This window comes from Triturus cristatus, chromosome 3_1, assembly GCF_964204655.1.
Source record: "Triturus cristatus chromosome 3_1, aTriCri1.1, whole genome shotgun sequence".
Taxonomy (NCBI): domain Eukaryota; kingdom Metazoa; phylum Chordata; class Amphibia; order Caudata; family Salamandridae; genus Triturus; species Triturus cristatus.
Window position 1 is genome coordinate 48851125 of NC_140583.1, and position 22719 is coordinate 48873843.

Genomic DNA, 22719 nt, shown 5'->3' on the forward strand with positions numbered 1-22719 from the left:
AAGCTATTTACAAGCAATATTCACCAAACAAAAACAATAAAACCATCATCTTGCTACCAGAAAAACTGATGGAGCGCAAAAACCCTGGTAACGGGAAAACAACCTGTACCGATAGCCCCCCTGCGTCGCAGACCCAACGTCACTCTAGCTCATTCACACATGCAGTCATTGGTGGGGACCATAACACCAACACTCACACGTCTCTTTCACCAGTCTGCACCCACAGGAGGGATGAGTAATTCAAGCGCTGGACATGTGGGAGAAACACCTTATAAACTATAGGAAGAGAAAAGGTATTTTGCAAAATATACATTAACGCCCTTCGCCTACAGATCCTTAATCCTAAACATCAAGGCACTCCTCCCACTTGGTCAATGGACCAATTAGTTGGATTGGTTGATGGTGATTTAGAACCAGCTAAAACACATTTAAGACTTCAGAATCTCTCTAAATGAAACTCACAACGCATAGTTTTCGTTAATCAATAATTGTTTATCTAAATTTCATAATGGTTTAAATTTGCATTTGTGTCGTCAAAGTTTAGGAAGTTTTTATATCAAGGTTTTAGTAAATCGCAGAACATCATATTTACCTAATCCGGCTATTTGGAGTCCTCTAATTCATTGGCTCTGCATAATCAAATTTGCAGTCAATCGTCCGAAAGCAGGCCAAAGCTCAAAGTTCTTTGCTCAGCACGCTACAGTCCCAAAGATCGGCAAAGGACCAGAGACGTGTAAGCATCAATCATAGCCCGTAGATCTAGGTAAAGTTCGCAGTCATCAGATAATCGGGCAGCATCCGGACCCTCTAGGATTCAGGAAAACGCAACGGGAAGGTAAGATCGAAGATCCCCCTCTCTATTCTACTACGCATTTTATAATAAAATGAAGCAAAGATGATACAATTTAATATTTTAGCACAGTCGTGATTGGCTGGTTGAGATCGTCCGGTGTAGGTTTTTGGCTTCTCAGTGCAGTTCGAGGAGTGAGGTCATCAGTTAGTTCAAGAGTCAGCTTGTTCCGGTTTATTGTAAGGTTGATTGTTCTCTTGTCTTGGCTGATTTCCCACTTGTCGTCCTTGCTCGGGTACATGGTGAACAAAGGTCGTGATGAGGCTTTAGGGAATTTCTTGCGCATGTGCAGCTCACTCCATGCCACGTGAGACAGTGGCCACATCGTCGTGTAGTGTCAGCGGCCATCTTTGATTTAGGCCCAAATGCTAACTTAAGCAAAACAAACACAAAAGAGTAATTAATACATAGAAATAATGAATCTAATGTCAACCCCTTACTAATCCCTCTATGTGCTTGTATTTATCTAGCATATAGCGACATTTAAAGCAATTATATTCACCTTTTCGATCCTCATCATGGGCAACATCACAAAGGCAACATATATCATGCAGTATTCTATTACCACATATCCTATTGTTAATATGCTTACAGATTTTAGTTATAAAGGTTATTTAGCCATGCAAAATGCAAATCCCACGTGTAATTCGAATGTCAATAATGTTGATTAATATACATGCAAGCTTCACTTAATAATGTTATAATTAATACATTATATAATTAGTATTGACATGCAGGATAGGGGAGGTATACAAAATGTTGTACTACCCGCTCCATCACACACTATAAGAGCACCCTCAATATACGGGTGCGATATTTTAATAGTTGCATGCACAATCATGCTAATGCAACCTGCCAGCACGGCTGACAGGTCACTGTTTTTATTATATCTTTTTGCTTTCTAATTACAGACACAGATTAATCACTAGAACCGTATGTATACAGCGCACATTAAGTGTGCAGGGTTTGTGTCCTTATTACAGGATTTACTAGGAGTGGTACACATGGGGTTGGACCCCGTGGAGTCCAGATGAAGAGCTATTAGTGGAACAGCTCAAAACATGTTGACAAACACACATTACTGGGACAACCAGACTCATTAAGGTCAGGTTTCTTCTCAGTCAACGACCCCTGATTTTTAATCATACCAAGTAGGGGCGGGAATAAAAGAGTGGTCCACTAGTTAGGTATTTTTAGATTTTCTTTCTCTTTCTACTCTTCATCACTGCACTAGACATAGGGGCAGATTTACAAGCCCCTTGCGACTGTTTTACGCCACAGTTGCGTCACTTTTGTGACGCAGCGGTGGCGTAAACAATGCGCCACAATGTGACATATTTACAACGTGACGCATCGAGTGAGATTTGTCACGTTGTAAAGGGTCAGGTATAATGTATGCAGGGTGGGCGTTCCGTCGCAAGGAAGCCCCGTAAAAGTGACGCAGCGAAATCTACAAGATTTCACTGAGTCACTTTTACGTCCCCGCAGCATCAAATCCTTACGCCTGCTTGAAGGAGGTGTAAGGAGTGACGCAGCATATAAGGTATAGGGCACCCTTGAGCAGTGCTGGAGTTGCGTCGCGTTTGCGACACAACTCCAGCAGTGCGTCATCCTTACAGCGACAGATGCGTCACACATCTGTCTATCCATGCGCCATGGTGTGCCGCATTCTAAATGCGGCGAATACATGGTGGCGCAAGAGTTCTTTTGAGTCAGGCAAAATAACTGGCGCATCCCTGCTAATATGCAGGGATGCGCCAGTTATTGTAAATCTGACCCATAGTCTACAATAAAAAGTGCTCTACGTAATTCGCAAGTCGCAGCCCACCTCAGTCCATAGAGGATTGAGAGGAACTGCAATGATGAAGCTTGCCACCTAGTGGCAACCCTGATGGGTGAAGGGTCTCTAGAATAAGTTATTTTTCTAGACTAGGGATTACAACAAATTCTTGCTGTATCCTATCTCATTCCCCAAGGGCAGGTTTTCTATGATATACTCGATCTTTGTTTAACTACGTAACTGTCAGGAGGATAAACCTAGCCTTTACCTTTACCTCTACCTCCCTCTTTACTTTGGTAACATGGCTGTATGCGAGACAGACAATCCTTTTTGTTCTTGCCAGTTTCATTCCTCCTCTGGTGTCGTGCAGAAAGTAGTGGTGCCCTCGTATTGTATATGGAGTGTGACAGGGAATTGCAAGGCATACTTCATGTTGTGCTCTCGTAAGGTTTTCTTTATTTCCAGAAAGGTGGAACTACGACCCTGCACCTCTAATGTATAGTCTGGATAAATGTGTACCATTGGGCTGTCTACTAACCACAGACTTCAAGCCCTTGTAGCTTGGAGTATGTGGTCACTGTCACGGTACTTAAATCGGCTGGCTACCACTGGTGCGATGGAGTCCCTGGACGAGGAGGGCCCCCCGGTACCCTGTGAGAAAAAGGTGGATTGTTTCCCTCGTAGGATGGTGTGAAGAAACCATTCTTCCAAGTAGAGGTTCATGCTTTGGCCCTCTGATTTCTCTGGCAAGCGACTATGCAAACATAATTTCATCGCATTTTTCCTTCTTGGTCATCACCCCAAGCTTGCAGGAATTTCACTTCGTCTTTTAATGCTTGGAGGCATTTGTCGGTATCTAAGACTGTGGGTCTTAGAGTAGCTAAGGTGGATTCAGAGTTTTTTAATCTATCTTTCAGTTTTTTATGATCTTCTCGTAGGTAGCCTACCTCCATGCTCAGGGTGTCTATTTTGGGTTGTAGTGTTGATTTAATATCCAGAGCTGCTCTGAGCAGTTCTTCAAATCGACGGGAGTGCTCTGCCAGCACCCTTGGCATTAATTTATCTGCTTGAATAGCCTCTTCCATGTTTTCCGTTTCCCCATGTACGTTATTGTTGGGTGCTGATATTTTTTCTGGTCTCGTCTTGCCAATTTTGGCAGAACAAGGCGGTATGAATCACTGAGGAGCAGTCTAGGCATCCACTGTGAGCGTAGTCTAGTTGTTGGGTGTTCTATGGACAGTCCCGTAGGTGCAGTATGAGTCTTTGTTTGGGGGCAGCTGTTGACAGTGGGTTCCCTAAATCTGGTGGGCTTAATCGGATCAGTTCTGTGCAATCCTTGTATAGTGTGGTTTTGATACACCATCAACTCATGGTTGGGCAATTAGCAAGGCATGTGTTATCTTATGTGGTAACACGTGGGCACAGGTAGAGAGCGCTAGCGTAACATATTTTAGAGGATGGGTGCGTGAATGTCTCAGTGTTAGTAGTGTCCCTTCTTCACATGTACTATGTGGTAGGAGAAGTCAGGTTTCTTTTCCTCTCCTATACATTTACCAGGCTCCCTGTTGTCTATGTAGTTAGGACCATGCCCATATCAGCACTCTTAGGGCGCGCCTTTGTTGCCTTCGTTGCCTTCGTTAGGAGGGGAGATGCTGTCAGGATAGTCCCTGGTAGTCTCGGCATCTCTGGATAGATCTTGCTGATGTAACAGTGTTATATATAGTTCTGTGTAGGTGTAGACTCTCAGGAGTGCATCTCTGTGAGTAAACCTGTACAGGTGAGAGCTGCAGTAAGTATGTTAAATACATGGTTCTGTGTAGCTGCAGACTCTAAGGTGTGTACTCCTGTGCAGATGAGAGCCACAGTAACAGTGTTAGATATGGTTCTGTGTAGGTGTAGACTCTCAGGTGTGCATCACTGTAAATACACCTGTGCAGGTAAGAGCTGCAGTAACAGTGTTATATAAGGTTCTCTCTTGGCGTAGCCTCTCAGGTGAGCATTACTGTAAGTACACGTGTGCAGGTGAAAGCCTAAGTAACAGTGTTATATTTGGTTCTGTGCAGTTTTAGATTCTCAGGTGTGCATCACTGTAAGAACACTTGTGCAGGTGAGAGCTGCAGTAACAGTGTTATATATGGTTCTGTGCAGTTGTAGACTCTCAGGTGTGCATCACTGTAAGTACACTTGTGCAGGTGAGAGCTGCAGTAATAGTGTTAGATAGACCTATGCACACATAAAGCCTCTCTGATGTACCTTACCTGACTATGGTGACACCTGCAGAGCCAAGAACCACAGTAACCATAATATATAGGTCTGCAGTGCACCTGTACAGGCGAGTATATGAGTGACAGTATCTCATAGCCCGGTGTTCATGGTTCACCTTTCAGGTGTGTTCCACTGTAAGTACACCTGTACAGGAGAGTATCCGAGTGACAATATTACACAGACCTGCACGTAACTAATGCCGCTCAGGTGTGCTTCGCAGGGAGCATACCTGTGCAGGAGAGTATATCAGTGACAGTATTACACAGCCCTGTGCACATGTAATTCTGCCTAGGTGTGCTCCACTGTAAGTGCACCTGTACAGGAGAGTATCTGAGTGATCATATTACAAAGCCCTGTGCGCAACTAATGCCTAACAGAGAGCGCACCTGTACAGCTGAGTATATCATTGACAGTATTACATAGCCCTGTGTTCATGTAAGGCTTCTCAGGTGTGCGTCAGAGAGAGCACACCTGTACAGGAGTGAATAAGAGTGACAGTATTACACAGCCCTGTGTGCATATAATGCCTCTCAGGTGTGCTTCACAGAGAGCGCACATGTGCAGGAGAGTATATGAGTGACCGTATTACGCAGCCCTGTGCACATGTAATGCTTCTCAGGTGTGCTTCACTGAGAGCACACCTGTACAGGAGAGTATATGAGTGACGGTATTACACAGCCCTGTGCACATGTAAGGTCTCTCAGGTGTGCTTTACAAAAGGCGTATCTGTGCAGGAGTTTACTGTGCGCATGTAACGCCTCTCAGGTGTGCTGAAAGGAGAAACCAGGAGGATATATAAGTGACAGTATTATGTAGCCCTGTATATATGCAATACCTCTTAGGTGTGCTTCACAGAGAGCGCAACTGCACATGAGCGTAGATCCGCAACAGTATTACATATGCGAGGACTTCACACCTCCTGCACCCCCAGTGCTGCTACACCATTGTTATCTGCACAATGTGTCTAGACCCCAAGAGTAATCTTAGAAGCACATCATAGGAACAGAAGAGTTTTCCATGAGCATTTGTGATGTGTCGGTCCAGCAGACCGGGGACACCATAAGGATCGAGCTGCGATAGAGGTCAGCTCACCTGGACAGGTGATAATTGTCCATCAAATTTGAAGTGGCTTTGAAAGTGTGATTTCCACCGGGGCTTAGTTTACAAATCCTATAAAGAGTAGGACTTTGGGAAGGGTGTTTGTAGTGAACCTCCCAGGACATCTTCCAGCACCAAGGTCCTCATCCTGGGCCTGCATCCCACCGAGATGTTCGCGTCTCTGATTGAGCCATCTAATTCCTGCATCAAACTGAGCTCATTGTAAGCAGTGGTCCTGTGTGGTAGGGTATTTATTGTGGTGTTTACATGATGGATGGCTATTGAATAATGTGCTCAGCTTTCTGCATTTGGGGTCGGGGTAAAGGCCTAAATCACATGTGTCAGAAGCTGTAAAAATGTTTAGACTTTCAAACAGATTTTGTGGACTGTGCCTGCAGGATTTCTCCAACTATTTACTGTCAATGAATCTACCTTTCCAAAACTCCCCGCGGGTATGGGATTAGCAGGTGAGATGGAATTACTATTTGGGCACAAAGAGGAGTTTGCACCCACATCAGGATTAGTGCGGGCATCAGATGGTTCTACTTGAGGTACCTCGAGGACCACTCCATAGACTCTTCTGTTACATTATAGTGAACTCTGTACATCTTCGAATCCATCTGTGCTGCTGAAGGCCATTTGTTCTTGTGACACTTTCCCCGAAACGTTCCTTCAGCAGTTGTCAGTATCCAAATAGGTGCATGAACCACAGACTTCACCCTTGACACCTGTGCAACCCAGAGTGCGTGAAACAAGGGGCCAAACCAGGCCAGGAGCCACAGTGTTTTACCACAGTATGGGCGCTTGAATATCGACCCGCAGCAATACTGAGTGCAAGATATCAGCTGCACAGTATCAACAAGGGAAGTCAAGGGGGCATTGGAACAGTACATCTCCACTCCCCAATATACTCTCACCTTGATGATACTGTGCAAGGGGATGTCCTGCAGCCCACACTGCAGGTGGAGATGTGTTGTTTTGATGCTGTGACATACAGCCCAACCTATATTTTATGTCATCTTTTAAAACATGGCTTTAGGGTTCCCTAAAGTTCTAAAATCCTCTTACTTACATCAGGTGATTCAAATGCAACTTTTCTCTTTTTCAGGATGTCCATGGACTGGAGAAAAATCGTAAGTACTTTTTAAATCGGGATATGTTTGAGCTTGAGCATAGCTCCTGTACATAATGAAGCGCTATACTCCGGGCATGGTTGGCGGCTGCATCGTGAATCCGTTTAATTCGCTTTTTGTGGATTTACAAACGGATACAGAGTATGATGTGCCTGTGCGCCTTGTGCATGAACATAATGAGTCACAAAGTGTGCGGATGAAAGGAGGAGCATTCACACCACTGTCCGCATGCGCAAAAGAGAAGTTGCCAAGATAGAAAAGTGAGAATGAGAGAAACGCCCACAGACAAGCAAAACCCTGAGCACCATCGGCTGGGTGACAGAAATGGAGCGGTTTATTGATCGACCCGCTCCATTGTGTATTTACAGCCGGTATTTGGGAAAGGATTTAGAAAGTCAGGCATTGTAAGAGCTTCCATAAGACAGATGGGCCTGCACATCTTTCCTTGTTTGACACATATATCCTGGCACCTACAGGGCTCTGCGCATGTCACCCCCTCCCACACAATATTCATGAACATGATTGACAGCTGCCAGAAATACACATTTTGTGCAAAGAAAACACAGATGCACATTTGGTTCCAGTGAATATTTCATCTTTTATAATTGATTTCTGAATCCGCCTATTCCTGTGCACCAGCAGCTGACGTGAAGCTGGGAATGTGCCTTCTCTTTCAGACACCGGGGATCCAGAGGAGCCCATGACACCAGGCATCTTCGAGATCATCACCAAAGAGAACAAAGGTAAGAGAAACCCTCCGGCTTCTGGGCGCTAGCCTTTGTTACACAAGATTCAACTGTGACCCTGATTCGAAACGCCTTTGAGATCAAGATAGAACCAAGAAAGGCGCAAACCTCAGGGTGTCTGGGCGCTAGACTCTGTTAAACAATAGTCAGCCGTGACCCTGATCCGAGGCGCCTTTGAGATCAAGATAGAACCAAGAAAAGAGCAAACCTCCGACTTCTGGGCGCTAGACTCTGTTAAACAATAGTCAGCCTTGACCCTGATTCGAGGCGCATTTGAGATCAAGATAGAACCAAGAAAAGAGCAAACCTCCGGCTTCTGGGCGCTAGACTCTGTTAAACATTAGTCAGCCGTGACCCTGTCTCAGACATTTTCGAGATCGACACCAAACCGAACCAAAGTAAGAGAAAACTTCAGGCCTCTTGGCGCTACACTCTGTTACAAGATAGTCAACAGTGAGCCTGAGCCCAGGTGTCTTCACGATCATCACCAGAGACAACCAAGGTCCTGGACGCGGCCCTCTCTGCAGGGTCACTCCAGATCTGTGCCTTCCTCTGCCGTCCTTTTCTGAACTCGTTTTTGTTGGCTTTTAGGACTCGTTCCCTGCTGACCAGTGGTAAAGTGTTTCTGCTTCTCCCTAACACATGGTACCATTGGCCTGCCCCTAACTGGCACGTTTAATTTACTTGTAAGTGCCTAGTATCTGGTGCTGGGTGTACCCAGGGCGTGTACATTAAACTCTACTTCGGGGCAGCAGCACTCCTTGTGGTACCCACTAAAGTAGAGCTTTAAACATGTCTCAGGCCTGACACTGCAGCCTGTAGTGCAGATTGAAGCAGCCATTTACACCTGGACTCAATCCAGAACCACTGGCTCGTATTTGACAAATGCAGAATATCTGGGGACAGATGCCACCCTTTTAGAAACATACAGAGGAGCGGAGTAACACACTGAAAAAGAAATGCATTCTGGGAAATAAAGTCCTCCCCAACCACATTTAAAATTCATAGCATAGAAACATCTGGCAACAACATACAGATATGTATCATGTCATCACCAAAGAACTACTACTATTAATCAAAGCACATGATTGGCCCACACTGGTATATATTCTGAAGGATTGTGTTAATACAAACATATCAATGAAAATCAAACTACCCTTTGTGTGCTACAAATTGTGTAAATCGATCCTGCTCGTTTGTCTGGTTCAATTAGTAAATATTCAAAGAATTCTATACATTGGTTCATACTTATATGTAAGACAGATAATGACATGTACAATCCTAGTTTAGATGTAAAGACAATACAAATGTGTGGACGAAGAATTACACTAAATCTAGGGTGATGTCACTGCTGGTGTTTGCTGAAAGACGACATAAAGCGCTTAGAAGACATTTAGACATTGTAGTTGGTAATCTGATTTTTCTGTCTCAATATGTTCTCATTTATTATGGCAAGCCAGTAAAATGCTTTTAGTGATGCCATAATTAACTCCTGATATGACATGATGACAACATTATAGGAATGTAAGACACAGGAAACCATTCCCAGTAAATCACTCGCTGTGGATCAGGCAAGGATTTATGGAGAGCAACAAATCACCCCTGAGGGTTTCAAGGATGCCTGTGTGCTCAGGCCTTGTTAGTCCCTGGGGTCATTTATTTATTAGGTGATGATGTCATAGTTTGATGTTTTACCTGAAATCTTCCTCCACCACAATGATTCTTGCATTTTATTATGTTTCTTAAAATCGCACCTTATGCCTAAAATCAGCTTCCTTCTCTTCCGCGTGCTCTTGTTTCCTCCGGTTATATAGCAGACACTGACTACTAAAACTGTCTTTTACTATTGTAGGCAGCTCACAGCTGGTCCGTGAGGGAGACATTGCCATCCGACCTGGCCGCAGTGCCAGGATATGTCTAAACAACAGATGCTTCTGGCCTAAATCCAGTGACGGGACCGTCTCTGTGCCTTACACCCTTAGTCCCACTTACAGTGAGTTCACGTTTACACCAATGCTCAAGATTGTCCTTCATAGATACCTTTCCAGGTTGATTCAACTTATGTCACCCTCCCCCTTTCCTCTTTTATCCGTCAGGTGCCAAAGATGTGGATGCCATCAAAGATGCAATGAGTGAGTTTTCAAAAGTTACCTGCATCCGCTTTGTTACCCGCACAGCAGAGCCAGATTACCTCCAGATCGTGCCTGAGGATGGGTAAGAGCATAGGAAACCCTAAGGACTGACCCCACATTCAGCATCACACCATGTTCGGCTCCATCAGGTACACACATTACCTCTAGACCCTGCCTGTGGATGGATAAGGGCACAAGACACCCTAAGGACTGAGCCTACATTCAGCATCACACCAGGTAGGGCTCAATCAGATAGACTCATTACCTCCAGACCCTCCCTGTGGATGGATAAGGGCACATGGCACCCTAAGGACTGATCCTACATTCAGCATCACACCAGGTACGGCTCCATCAGAGAGACTCATTACCTCCAGATCCTGCCTCAGGATGGGTAAAAGCAAAGTGCACCCTGAGGACTGATCCTACATTTAGCATCACATCAGACACAGCTTCATCAGATAGACTCATTACCTCCAGATCCTGCCTGTGGATGGGTAAGAACAAGGGGCACCCTGAGGACTGATCCTACATTTAGCATCACACGAGATAGTGCTCCATCTGATAGACTAATTAATTCTAGACTCTACCTGCGGATCGTTAAGAGCACAGGGAACCCTAAGGACTGATCCTACATTCAGCATTACACTAGATAGGGCTCCATCAGATAGACTCATTACCTCCAGACCCTGCCTGTGAATGGTAAGACCACAGGCACCTGATAAGTTGTAGAGACCGCCATGCCATGTTTTATTTAAGTCCTTTATTGAAGTATCTAGTTGTACAGAGACCCCATCCGCAGACAGGGCTGTTCTCAGTATCCAACCGCTTACTTAGCCTCTCACCAACAATCTAATCTCAAGAGGTGATGTCTTGCACTTCACAATTTGGTTACAGAACCCTGCATACTAAAGTTTCTGTAACCTGTGATACCACATCACCTCCCTCATTTACCCAAAAGAAAAAAGAAAATAATTACAATTCACCACCTCCAAACTAAACCAAAGAAAATGCAAAGTAAAAAACACTAATAAGGATATAAAGTCATACTTCAACAAAATTAAACATAGTCACATAACCGAGCTGGTCTCTTCCTTACTTGTTGGGTGTCGACTCTTGAGCACCTTAGACAACCCCTTGTTTGAAGAAGCTACTTCTCTTCCTAGAACAGAGCTGCATTTGGCAACCCTATTAAGATTCCAGATTTTGTTATCATCAGTCTTACCTGCATTTCTAAACACACCCTTCGACTTCTGCCTCAAAATAGCTCCCAACCCCTTGGAGCTGGCGTACGTCATTACTATGATGTTATCCCTGGTATCAAAACTTCCTAATTCTGAGGCCTTCTCTAAACCAGTTTTCATGTCCTTATACTCCCTCTCACAACCATCACTTCAAACATATGTTCTTTGCCCTTCATTACAGAGACCTGAGAAGAACTGTTCTTTCAGCGAATTTTGGCACAAACTTGTTAAAGAATTCTGCCATACCCAAGAAATTCGCAAGTTCTTCCTTGCACTTAGGCAAGGACACATTTTTAATGGTGTCCACCTATCCTTTTTTTGGCCGAGTCCCTGATCCAATGATTAGATGTCCTAAATACTCTATCTCAGATACATTAAACTTTCATGTTTCCCATTTCAATGTCAACCCTGCTAACTATAATCTTCTAAGCACCTCACAGAACCTTCCATTGTGCTCCACCATGTTTGACCGTAATAACAAAATATCATCTTGATAAGCCTTCATCCCTGTCACACCCCTCAATACCTTTTCCATCGCGCTCGAAAGACAGAAGCGGCCAATATGAGTGCAAAAACATAAAAGTACCGTAGGGAGTGGCAAACAAAGTAAAATCTTGCGAAGGGTCAGTCAGCATAATTTTATGACATGCTGAACAAAGGTCTAAAGAAGAAGAATGTTTAGCCCCATTCAACAAACAGAGTTTCAATGATGATGGGGAGTGGAATGTGGAAAGTTGTCAGCAATAACAGACTTGTTAAGTTTTAGCTCAAATTAACATATAACCTAGCATCACTATTGGTCTTGTATGCTATAACCACAGGTGCAAGCCATTCAGAAGCTTGTAATTCCTTAATTATCCGACCAGCAATCAATCTGTCCAACTCCTCTTTCATTCTATCATTGACTGCCAAAGGCATACTCCTAACTTTGGCCACTTTTGCAAGTGCATTGGATCAAAGCTGAATCTCATATACATAGCTCTTCAGACACCCCAGCTAGTCTCTGAAAACATTAGAAAACTCATTCAGCAAGTTATTACATCCATCCAAAACAATGCAACCTACTGGAATGTCTTTTACACAAACAGAAGGATTTGCATTGGGGTCCAGATACACATAGAGATCACATTGATGAATCCAACTTATGAAGGAGTTACCTTTCACAGACACATATATCTTCCCATGTATTATATGATCTTTGAATTCTGTAGATCCCCAAAAATACCCAGCCAACTTTATTGGTTCTCCAGCATACCCACAGGTTTAATGTCTGGTTTTGAGAGCTTCACTTTGATTTCCAGCCTATTCTCATTAAACGTGAGTGGCATCAATGTGATTTTGGCTCCAGAGTCAGACAATATTTTGACCACTTCTCCATTGACTTGTACCACTTCAAAAAGCCCTTCCAAACCTTCAAGCTTGTTTTGCAACACAACCACATCCTTGCGAATAACTTCAACCCATGCCTTTGAACGTTCTTGTGTTTTGGCTATAGTCAAAACCTCATACTAAGAAGGATTGTCTTTCTGCCACATTCCTGTTAGCCTTTTCCAAAGAGCAACAAAGCATAAACTGAGTCCTTAATTGTTCCTCAAGGGAACTCCCAAAACCTCAAGTTGAAGCTATCCTGCGTAAGTCTGTTATGTACTGCTCTGCGCTCTCGCTTTGGTGCTGCATCCTCTTCCCAAAATGATAGCGTTCAAGCACCGTACTCAATTTAGGAAGGTAATGCAGGTCAAGCTTCTTCATGGAAATCTCATACTCATTTAAATCAGAAACCTTATCCCCCGCTAGTTCAGGGGGATGTTCAAACACTTCCTGTACTTCAGACATTAGGCAGTGTAATACTAAAAAGTTCTTCCTTTTAGCACTAAGACAAGCACCACATACTCTAGCATAATGTGCAGAGAACTTCTTTCATTTGCTCGACTGAATGGGTGGATCACCAGGAGAGGTGAGAAAAAATGGTGGTCCAGTTACATTCTGCATGTTGAAAAGTATTAACTATTCAAGACCTTCCCTTTTCTCTCCAAACAAATTGTTTACAAAGTCAAAATGGAGTGGAAAAGAATAACAAAAAAAAGTATATAAAATTTGGTCAACAAATTTAACTGGAAGACCCCCTTTAGAGACACAGTAAAAACAGAGTGTGTTTCGTCCAAGCATACACATGTATCTCCTGTCAAACAAGATTCAGGGATGTTATCAGACGTAGCAGGAACCGAGGTGTCCACATCACAAGGATGCGGCTGGGGTAGGGGCGGTGCGTACTTCAGTGTGATACATACAGTGGAGTTCCTGCCAAGGTGTATGTTTGTGGCGAGGTGTGGCCAAGCTGTACGTATCAGCATTGTGCTTCTAGTGAGGTGAGTCGGTCACTTGCAAAGATGACAGAATCTGATCCTCTCACCACTGCCTAACAACTGATAGCTCAAACCAATATGGCCAAAGCTTTCCCGGATGCTATGACGCTCTAAGGTCTGCTTCTTTTCCCACAGCAAAGCAAGAACTAACGTGAGCAGCACTTGAGTTTTGTGCTTTACAGGCACAAACCAATTTGGCCGCCGCATGCCTGTACGCTGCAACATATGCCGTGACACTTGATGCTCTCCTCCCGTTCCCATAGTGAAGCGAGATCCTGCGCGAGCAGCACTCGATTATTGTGCTCAACTAACACGTGCCAGGAAAGCATGCTCCCTCTCCTGTAAATGCCGGTCCACAAGGGCGCTCGAGCCTTCAACCGCCGCAAGCCTGCAACTGCTGCAAACTTTCATCAAGAAGGTAAATCCATCCAACATACCTTCAAATATGGCCCTGTGCCAATTCGAAACCAAATTAAACACGCTGCAACTGCTTTGTGTTGAGGTCTCTGTAGATCCAAAGGATGGACCCTCTTTCCTAATGAATCAACATGAGTTGGTCTTCTCCACCGATTAACTAAGGCACATGATCCAACAGCACATGGGTCGCTTGTCACCAAATGTTACGTTGTAAGGACCGCCATGCCATGTTTTATTTAAGTCCTTTATTGAAGTATCTAGTTGTACAGAGACCCCATCTACAGACAGGGCTGTTGTCAGCATCCAACCGCTTCATTAGCCTCTCACCAAAAATCTAATCCCAAGAGGTGATGCCTTGGATATGAGCTTGCACTTCACTTGATTACAGAAACTCGCTTAATAAAGGTTCTGTAACCTGAGATACCAAATCACCTCCTTGGATGCGTGGTAGCACAGGGGGCCATGAGGACTGACCCTATATTCAGCATCACACCAGGTACTGCTCCTACAGATGGACTTATTAACTCCAGATGCTGTCTGTGGATGGGTAAGAGCAAAGTGCACACTAAGAACAGATACAACATTCAGCATCTCACCAGACGTGGCTTCAACAGATACACTTATTATGTCCAGATCCTGCCTGTGGATGGGTAAGAGCACAGGGTACTATAAGGACTGATCCTACATTCAGCATCACACCAGAGAAGGCTTCATCAGATAGGCTCAGTACCTCCAGATCCTGCCCGTGGATGGGTAAGAGCTGATTTTACATTTAGCATCACACCAGTTAGAGCTTCATCAGATAGACTGACTACCTCCAGATCCTGCCTGTGGATACGTAAGAGTAGAGGGAACACTGAGGACAGGCCCTACATTCTGCGTCACACCACATAGGGCTGCATCGGATAGACTTATTACCTCCAGACCCTGCCTGTGGATGCCTAAGAGCACAGAGTGCCCTAAGGACTGATCCTACATTCAGCATCACACCAGATACGATTCCATCAGATCGACTCATTGCATCCAGATTCTGCCTGTGGATGGGTAAGTGCAAAAGACACCTTAAAGACTGATCCTTCATTCAGAATCACACACGGTAGTGCTACATCAGATAGACTCATTATCTCCAGATCCTGGCTGTGGATGGGTAAGAGCACAGGATACCCTAAGGACTGATCCTACATTCAGTGTCACACCAGATAGATCTCCATCAGAAAGATTCATTACCTCCAGATCCTGACTCTGAATGGCTAAGAACAAAGGACACCCTAAGGACTGATCCTAAATTCAGCATCACGTCAGATAGGGCTACATGAGGTAGGCTCATTACCTCCAGACACTGCATTTGGATGGTTAAGAGCAAAGGACACTCTAAGGACAACCCCACATTCAGCATCACACCATATAATGCTCCATTAGAGACACTTATTATCTCCAGACCCCGCCTGTAGATGTGTAAGAGCACAAGGCACTCTAGGAACTGATCCTCCATTAATTCTCACACCACATCCATCACATAGACTCATTACCTCCAGACCCTGCCAGCGGATGCGTAGGAGCACAGAACGCCCTAAGGACTGATCCTACATTAAGCATCACATCAGATTGGACTCCATCAGATAGACTCATTGCCTCTAGACCTTGCCTGTGGATGGGTAAGAGCACAGAACGCCCTAAGGACTGATCCTACATTCAGTGTCACACCACATACGGCTCCATCAGATTTACTCCTTACATACAGATCTTTCCTGTGAATTGGTAAGAGCACATGACTCCCTAAGCACTGATCCTACATTCATCCTCACACCAGATTCATTACATAGACTCATTACCTCCAGATCCTGCCTGTGGATGGATAAGAGCACGGGACACACTAAGGACTGACCCTACATTCAGCACCACACGTGATACTACTCTATCACAAGGACTCATTACCTCCTGACCCTGCCTGCAGATGGGTAAGAGCACAAGACACCCTAAGGACTGATCCTACATTCAGCATAACAACAGATACCACTCCATAGGATTATTACCTCCAGACACTCCCTGTGCATGGGTAGGAGCACAAAGAACCCTCACGACTGATCATACATTCAGTATCACACCAGATATGGCTCCATTAGATAGACCCATTACCTCCAGATCTACCCTGTGGATAGGTAAGAGCAATAGGCACCCTGAGGATTGATGCTACAGTCAGCATCATGCCAGATAGGAGTCAATCACATAGACTTTGTGTAATCTTTCCTGATTGTAACAGGACAAGGCAAATTAACATGCATGATCTCTAGTTCACATAGGTCCCAAGGTAAAAAACTTTGGGTATATTTATGAAAATAGTAATGCAGGGCAGCACAGCAATTTACTTTGGCTGCACTGACCTGCGTCACTGGGAAAAGGCAGGAATGTGCTGTATTTAAGCAATACAGCGCATTCATGTCCTTTCCCCCCACACTGGTGCAGTTGTAGTAGCCTGGCACCAATGCAGGCACCAATGCACCATGGTACAAGGGTGCCTGTGTTGTAAAGAGGGTGCCTGTGTTGTAAGGAGGATTGTTTTTGTGTAGGAAGGGGGACCTTCCTGCACACAAAAAAATCCATAGAGGTGTGTTCCTCTTGTATGTGTACTGCAGAATGCAGCACAGATAGAAAGTAAAAAACGAGGAGAAATAAAGATTTTTCTCCTTGTTACGCCTCACCTGGGGAAACGTATCTTTCTGGCTCATTCTTAGTTTTACCAGGTTTGGTAAATCTTGGACAGTGTCAAAAACCATGGGATTTGCATGGGAACACCCACCAAAACGCCCATGGAACACCTTCCGTGCGCAGAGTAGGCAACACAGCGATTTGCGCTTCGTTACCTTCCACCAGATTTATGAAGCCATTCAAAGCCACCCAATGTGGCTTTGCATGGCTACATAAATCTGACTTAGAGGCTTGCTCTACAAAGCACAGTTATAATGCTTAGAATAGGGTAAAAGTTAGTGATGTGAAAATATTTGCATTCACCACCGTAGTTTAGCGGCATTGGAAAAAAGTCTGCTTTAGAGATAAAAGGCGTTTGTTGTTCAACTTCACACCCCATCATGTTTTCTCTATAGCTAAACTTCCAGTGGGACAGGGAGCTTCAGGGAATCCCATTCCTCCTCAGTTACTTACGGTTGTTGTTCCTGAAGGAGTGATACTATTAAAACTGAGATCTTCGGATATGTGGCCCTCTTACTTGTGACCTAGCTCCTTTGATACCCCATCAAATCCAGCAGAATCAGTTCACAATCTGGGAGTAATTTTCAGTTCCAAATTATATTTTAGTTTTCAAATTTTAAATTTAAATATACACCTGGTATTTTATGTTAAAATTATGCCAGAAGTTTGCCTTTGTTCTGCCTTTTGACTCCCAGAAGACCATGGTGCAGTCCTTGGCATTAAGTAAATTGGATAATTGTAACTCGGTCTAAACAGGTCTTTCTGCACTTCTGATCCACACATTACAACTTGTACAAAACCCCGCAAAAAAATAGATTCACAGTGCATCCACATGGGACTATACATTGATATGTATATCTTCACATTATATAGATGTTTAGTTTAGAATAATATTTCTATAGTAGACACCTGAACACCTAGCTTGCCTCCAGTTTTTGCTTGCTCCAGACTGATCCAGTGACACTGCAGCTGCCCTGGGTTTCCCACTGGTGCTTTCCCGGCGGGTTTTCCCACTCACCAGTCTTCCTGCCAACAGATACCTCACTAACCCCAGGACTTATTTGATGCAGGCTGCAATGCGCCCTTCTGTGCCTGCAGCCTTGGATTGACCCAGATCATCCACAATGCTACACACCATGCAGGACACAAGTTGAACTCAATTTTCACCTCCAGCAACTGCGTCAAATACAGTCATGTCACAGAACCCACATGGACTCATTACTCCATTGTCCCCTTCAGCATCTCCATTCCCCACACCGCCACCCCAAGAAGACCAATGCCTCCCACTGAGGTGGAACAAATCTCAGAGACCAGCTGGGCGAAAGCCCTCAAAACCTCCACACCTGCTACTGCTACCAAACTCAAACAGGAAGTAAAAAGCGTCAACGCCTAGATCACCAATTGCTCAGACAGAATCATCCCCATCAAGAGCAGCATGCAGAGGAAATCCTCCAAAAAGACCAGCTGGTCTCTGAGACAGCCTTGGTTGCACGCATCGAAATGAGCGCCAACAACACCAAGGAAGTTATCAACCTTGTTAAGGAATCCTTCAACCCAACTGCCAGAAAAAACAACCCCACACCCTCACAGGAGCTGTAGGACAACCTCGCCCACTTCTTCCATGACAAGATCGCAGCCATATTCAGAAACTCTGAAATCACAACTACGAACTTCCTTGACAGATATGCCAGCACTGTAACCAACACGAATGACATACTGACCACCTGGAAAATCCTCTCCATCCAGGACACTAATTCCATGATGAAATCCATATACTCTGGAGCTCACACAGTCCCATGCTGTAGGAGAGTAGGATCTGCTTCACATGGGTGCCCCCACTTTTAGCTGGTATTTCACTGTTTTTCAACTTTAGTCTGCCTGTGGCCCTGCTAATCAGGACCCCAGCCTAGCTGCTTCCTCTCTAAAATGGTTTCCATGTACATTAGGTACATTTCTAATAGGATTCTGGGGTGCCTTATAAGCCCCTAGTATATGGTATACTATGTACCTAGGGCATAGGTACCTCAGAGGCCTACCAGGGCCTGAAGCATGTATTATGCCACCGCTGGGAAGCACTCCAAAATGACACCACAGGTCTGCTACTGCAGCTAGGTGGTGCTTGCACCCCTTACAGTGTTATAGGCTACCTATATCACTGCCATTGCACACACATATAAAACCTATAAATCACTTCGATAGCATTCCTTAACAATCCGGAAGGCAGATTGCTTGGTTTTTTATGTGAGAGGGTGCCCCTGCATGAGCAGAGCCCCTCTGCAGCGTTCGGAGTACCTCCTCTGATACTGTTTGTGGTGCAGCCAGGCCATATACTCTTAAGTGCATTATAACCTCGCGGTAAATGCTAACCTTGGACTGGCTGCACGGAAACATGTTGTGTTTGGTGTCAAACGCTTTGGAATACTACCCCCTGCCAGTTCTGGCGGCGGGGCTAGCATTCCACCCTTCTAGAGGGAGGGACATGTTCACACTGGTCTAACCCGGTAAAGACTTTCTGCAGCCCTGGCATCACAAAATGGATGCCACGGCCACAGACACGGGTCTGGCCTCCTGCTGCTGACCGAAACTCCGGCAGGGGAGGCCGGGACAATAGGTTTCCTGTCCCAGGGAGGTTTAACCACCTCCCCAGACAGGCAGATGTGTATTGGGGCTGGGCAGGAGCACTCTCTGGTGCTTTGAAGTCCTGCACTGGGGGCACACTTGGTGTCCCTGTGCATAGTCCAGTTCAAACCGGTTGCAGGGGCTACCTGCCTCTGCTCTGGCACGAAACTGGACACAGGAAATGGGTGTAACAACCCTTCTTTCCAAATCCTCCCATAGGTGGGTCCGTAGAGTATGTCCAACTCCCAAACTTTGTATAAGTATGGGAACCCAGTCCTTGCGACTTTAGTTTACCCTGGATGAAACTCTGCAACATATATCCTGGACCTTCGACATTCTGCTTTGCCTAGAAGACTGAAGAAATATCCCTTGGGGTCAAGGAGTGACTCCCCTGCTTGGCAGGTGCCAAAGAAGCAATTGACTGGTCTGCATCGCTGAGGCTCCCGCCAGACGCCGAAGTCTTTGCATCACCAGAGGTGGATTTCCAGACTTCCCCCAGGCTACCCTGAGTCCACAGCAAAGCTGAGGCCCGTGGCTATTGTGGGTGATGTGGAACCGTGACCCCTAGACACCGTGAACGTTGGCAGCTCCAGCATCTTCCTGGTCTTCCTCGAAGTGGTGCTTTGAGCTCCGAGTAGCCCCGGCCTTGAGCACCTCCTGCACTGAAGATTGCTGGCCTCCACTCCACGAGTGACCCGTGGGTCAGTTTCAAGTGCTACCTCTCGAGGCTCCTTCGCGATCGCTAGCCCATTGGCTAGTAGGTACCCATGAAGGCAACTCCTCTTCTGATTGGGCTTATCTGTTTGCTCCAGATGTGCCCGACTTACCCTCACTGGGTGAGTCCCCCATACCTTGCTGGTCTGCACCGACGTCCTTTCTCTGATTCCAAAAGACTTGCTGTCGCCAAGGCTTGTTGGGTCCAATCTGGTCGCCGACACAGCAGCACTCGACAGACTTCGAGGTACAGCTCGAATCCAGCTCCTGGTCATCATCGGTGCCTCCTGGACCTCGTGGCTGAAGAGTCAAGACACCCGTCAACTCACCTGAAGCACCCGTCATCTGTGGGCATTGGTCTATCGTGCCCTTAGTCACTGGCTAGTGACCCAGACTCTGTCCCCTCTGCTTTCAGGTTCTTTCCATCCTAGATCCAGGCTTGGATCGCTTCGGACACTTCTCCTCTTCACGGCAGCAGGACTTCTTGGCCAGCTCCCATTGAAATCGACGACGTGACCCGACACCAAAAGACACCTATGCACCCAGCTTCCCTGGGTGAGGTAACACGAGTACTCCGGTGCTCCTGTGGGTGCTATTCCTAGAACTTCCTAAGTCCAAAAGGGTTTGGTCCTGACTCATTTCTAAGTGTTCCTAATCTTTAAATTTCCAACCGCGACATTTCCCATAGACGCTAACGGGTACCCACGGCTGTGTTCACACACTGCACACGGCCCCCGTGGGTACCCTGTGTCACTACCTTGGGTGGTTCCTTGGAGTCCCAGCGATTCTACAGGCTCTAGGCCTTATGTCTAGTTCAGTCGTGGTTCTTATACCACTTTATTGGTATATGGTTTGGTACGCCCATAGGGCCCAAATGTGTTTTTGTGCTATTACTGTTGATTGCTGACTTGTAACTTAAGTACTTCGAACTCCAGTCTCATAAATAGACTAGAGGGTTGTGTTTTATCTTAAATACATATATTTTAAATATATACCTGGTGTGGTTGTCCTTCATTTGATCATTCAAGAGAATATAGACTGGTAAAACAAGCTGCTTTACATTCCTTCAAGACTTAGTCTGAAGGCTGCTCTCCATAGCTACCACTAGGATAGATTTCAATAAAGGTTGTCTTTAACCTATCACCATAAGGGGTTGTTTGGACTGATACAAAGTGCCCACTATAAGTAGTGGACAGCATATATCAGGCCAACTTCTCACACATGCCTGCAGCACATATTCAACCTTGGAAACCAAAGAATTGAGCAGGAACTCACCACCCTACTCAACACCTCTTTCGTCACTGCAACATTTCTCAACGCCTGGAAACATGCTGAAGTCAGACCACTGCTCAAAAAAGCCTCTGCCTTCTCCCATTCACAGTGAAGTTATTGGAAAACATCATCAAGAATCAACTTATGAGACACCTGGAGCAGAACCAGCTACTCAACGCCTCCCAATCCGGGTTCTGCAGCAATCTCTGCACTGAAACAGTGCTGATCATAGCCACCGACGACATCCAAACCCTCCTCAACCAAGGAGAAACAGCAGCTTTGATCCTCCTCATCCTCTCGGCAGCCTTTGATACTATATCCAACCACACGCTGATCGAAAGGCTCTGCCACATCAAAGGGGACATGCTCAGATGGATAAACTCCTTCCTCACTGGAAGGACCCGGAGGATCCACTCCCCATATTTCACCTTAGAACCCAAGGAGATCACCTGTGGTGTACCTGTGGGCTCATCCCTCTGCACCATATTCTTTAACGTCTATATGACGCCTCTGGACAATATCGTCACATTCCACGGTCTCAACATAATTTCCTATGCAGATGACACAAAACTCATCTTCTCACTCACCCACCACCAGAACCAACTTCCACTGATGTATAACAAACGTCGCCGACTGGATGAAGAACAAATCCATGCAGCTGAACAATACAAAAGTACTAATCTTTCGCAACAGCAGCAACACATGGAAGGACTCCTGGTGGCCATCAGACCAAGGATCTGCATACACTCCCTCCAACCATGCCAGAATCCTTGGAATCATCATTGACAAAAAGCTTACCACGAAATCACAGATCAACGCTGTCTCCTCTGCCTGCTTCCTCCCTCTGCGTATCCTACATAAGGTCTTTAAGTGGCTACCCTTCCACGCAAGATGCACAGTTACACAAGCCCTCATCACCAGCCGACTGGACTACGGCAACGCCCTCTAAGTAGAAATCACTGCCTAACTCATCGTCAGCCTTCCCAGACAAACCTACATCACTCCCCACCTCTGGCAACACCACTAGCTCCTCGTACAGAAGAGTTGCCAATTCGAGCTGCTGACCCACTCACACATGGTTCTACACAACCAAGGACCCGCTTACATTAACCATTGCCGGAACTTCCATGAACCGTCAAGAAGACTACCCTCCACCTCCTTTTCACTTGCACATACTCCCGCATCTACCAAAGCAGAAGTGGAGGACACTCTTTCTCCCACATCTAGAGGTGGGCGGACTTTGCGTAATCGCGTTACGCAAATCTCCGCGAAACAGTAAAAATCTCCGCGACCACGCAGAAATTCCGCGAACACGCGGAATTGCTTGATCGTGATGCTTTTTTCCTGTTCACAATCGCTGTTTGCGTGCTCAGGGAGAAACAT

General features: G+C 45.5%; 1 protein-coding gene across 1 annotated transcript in view; it reads left to right on the forward strand.

Annotated features, from left to right (window-relative positions):
• The window catches only part of LOC146859673 (hatching enzyme 1.2-like), a 138178-nt gene that overhangs the window by 19358 nt on the left and 96101 nt on the right, over window positions 1-22719 (forward strand). The window contains exons 2-5 of the mRNA XM_085646279.1: window positions 7102-7126; window positions 7804-7869; window positions 9725-9865; window positions 9969-10086. Coding sequence (XP_085502405.1) covers window positions 7102-7126; window positions 7804-7869; window positions 9725-9865; window positions 9969-10086 — 350 coding nt within the window. The remainder of the gene's footprint in view (window positions 1-7101; window positions 7127-7803; window positions 7870-9724; window positions 9866-9968; window positions 10087-22719) is intronic.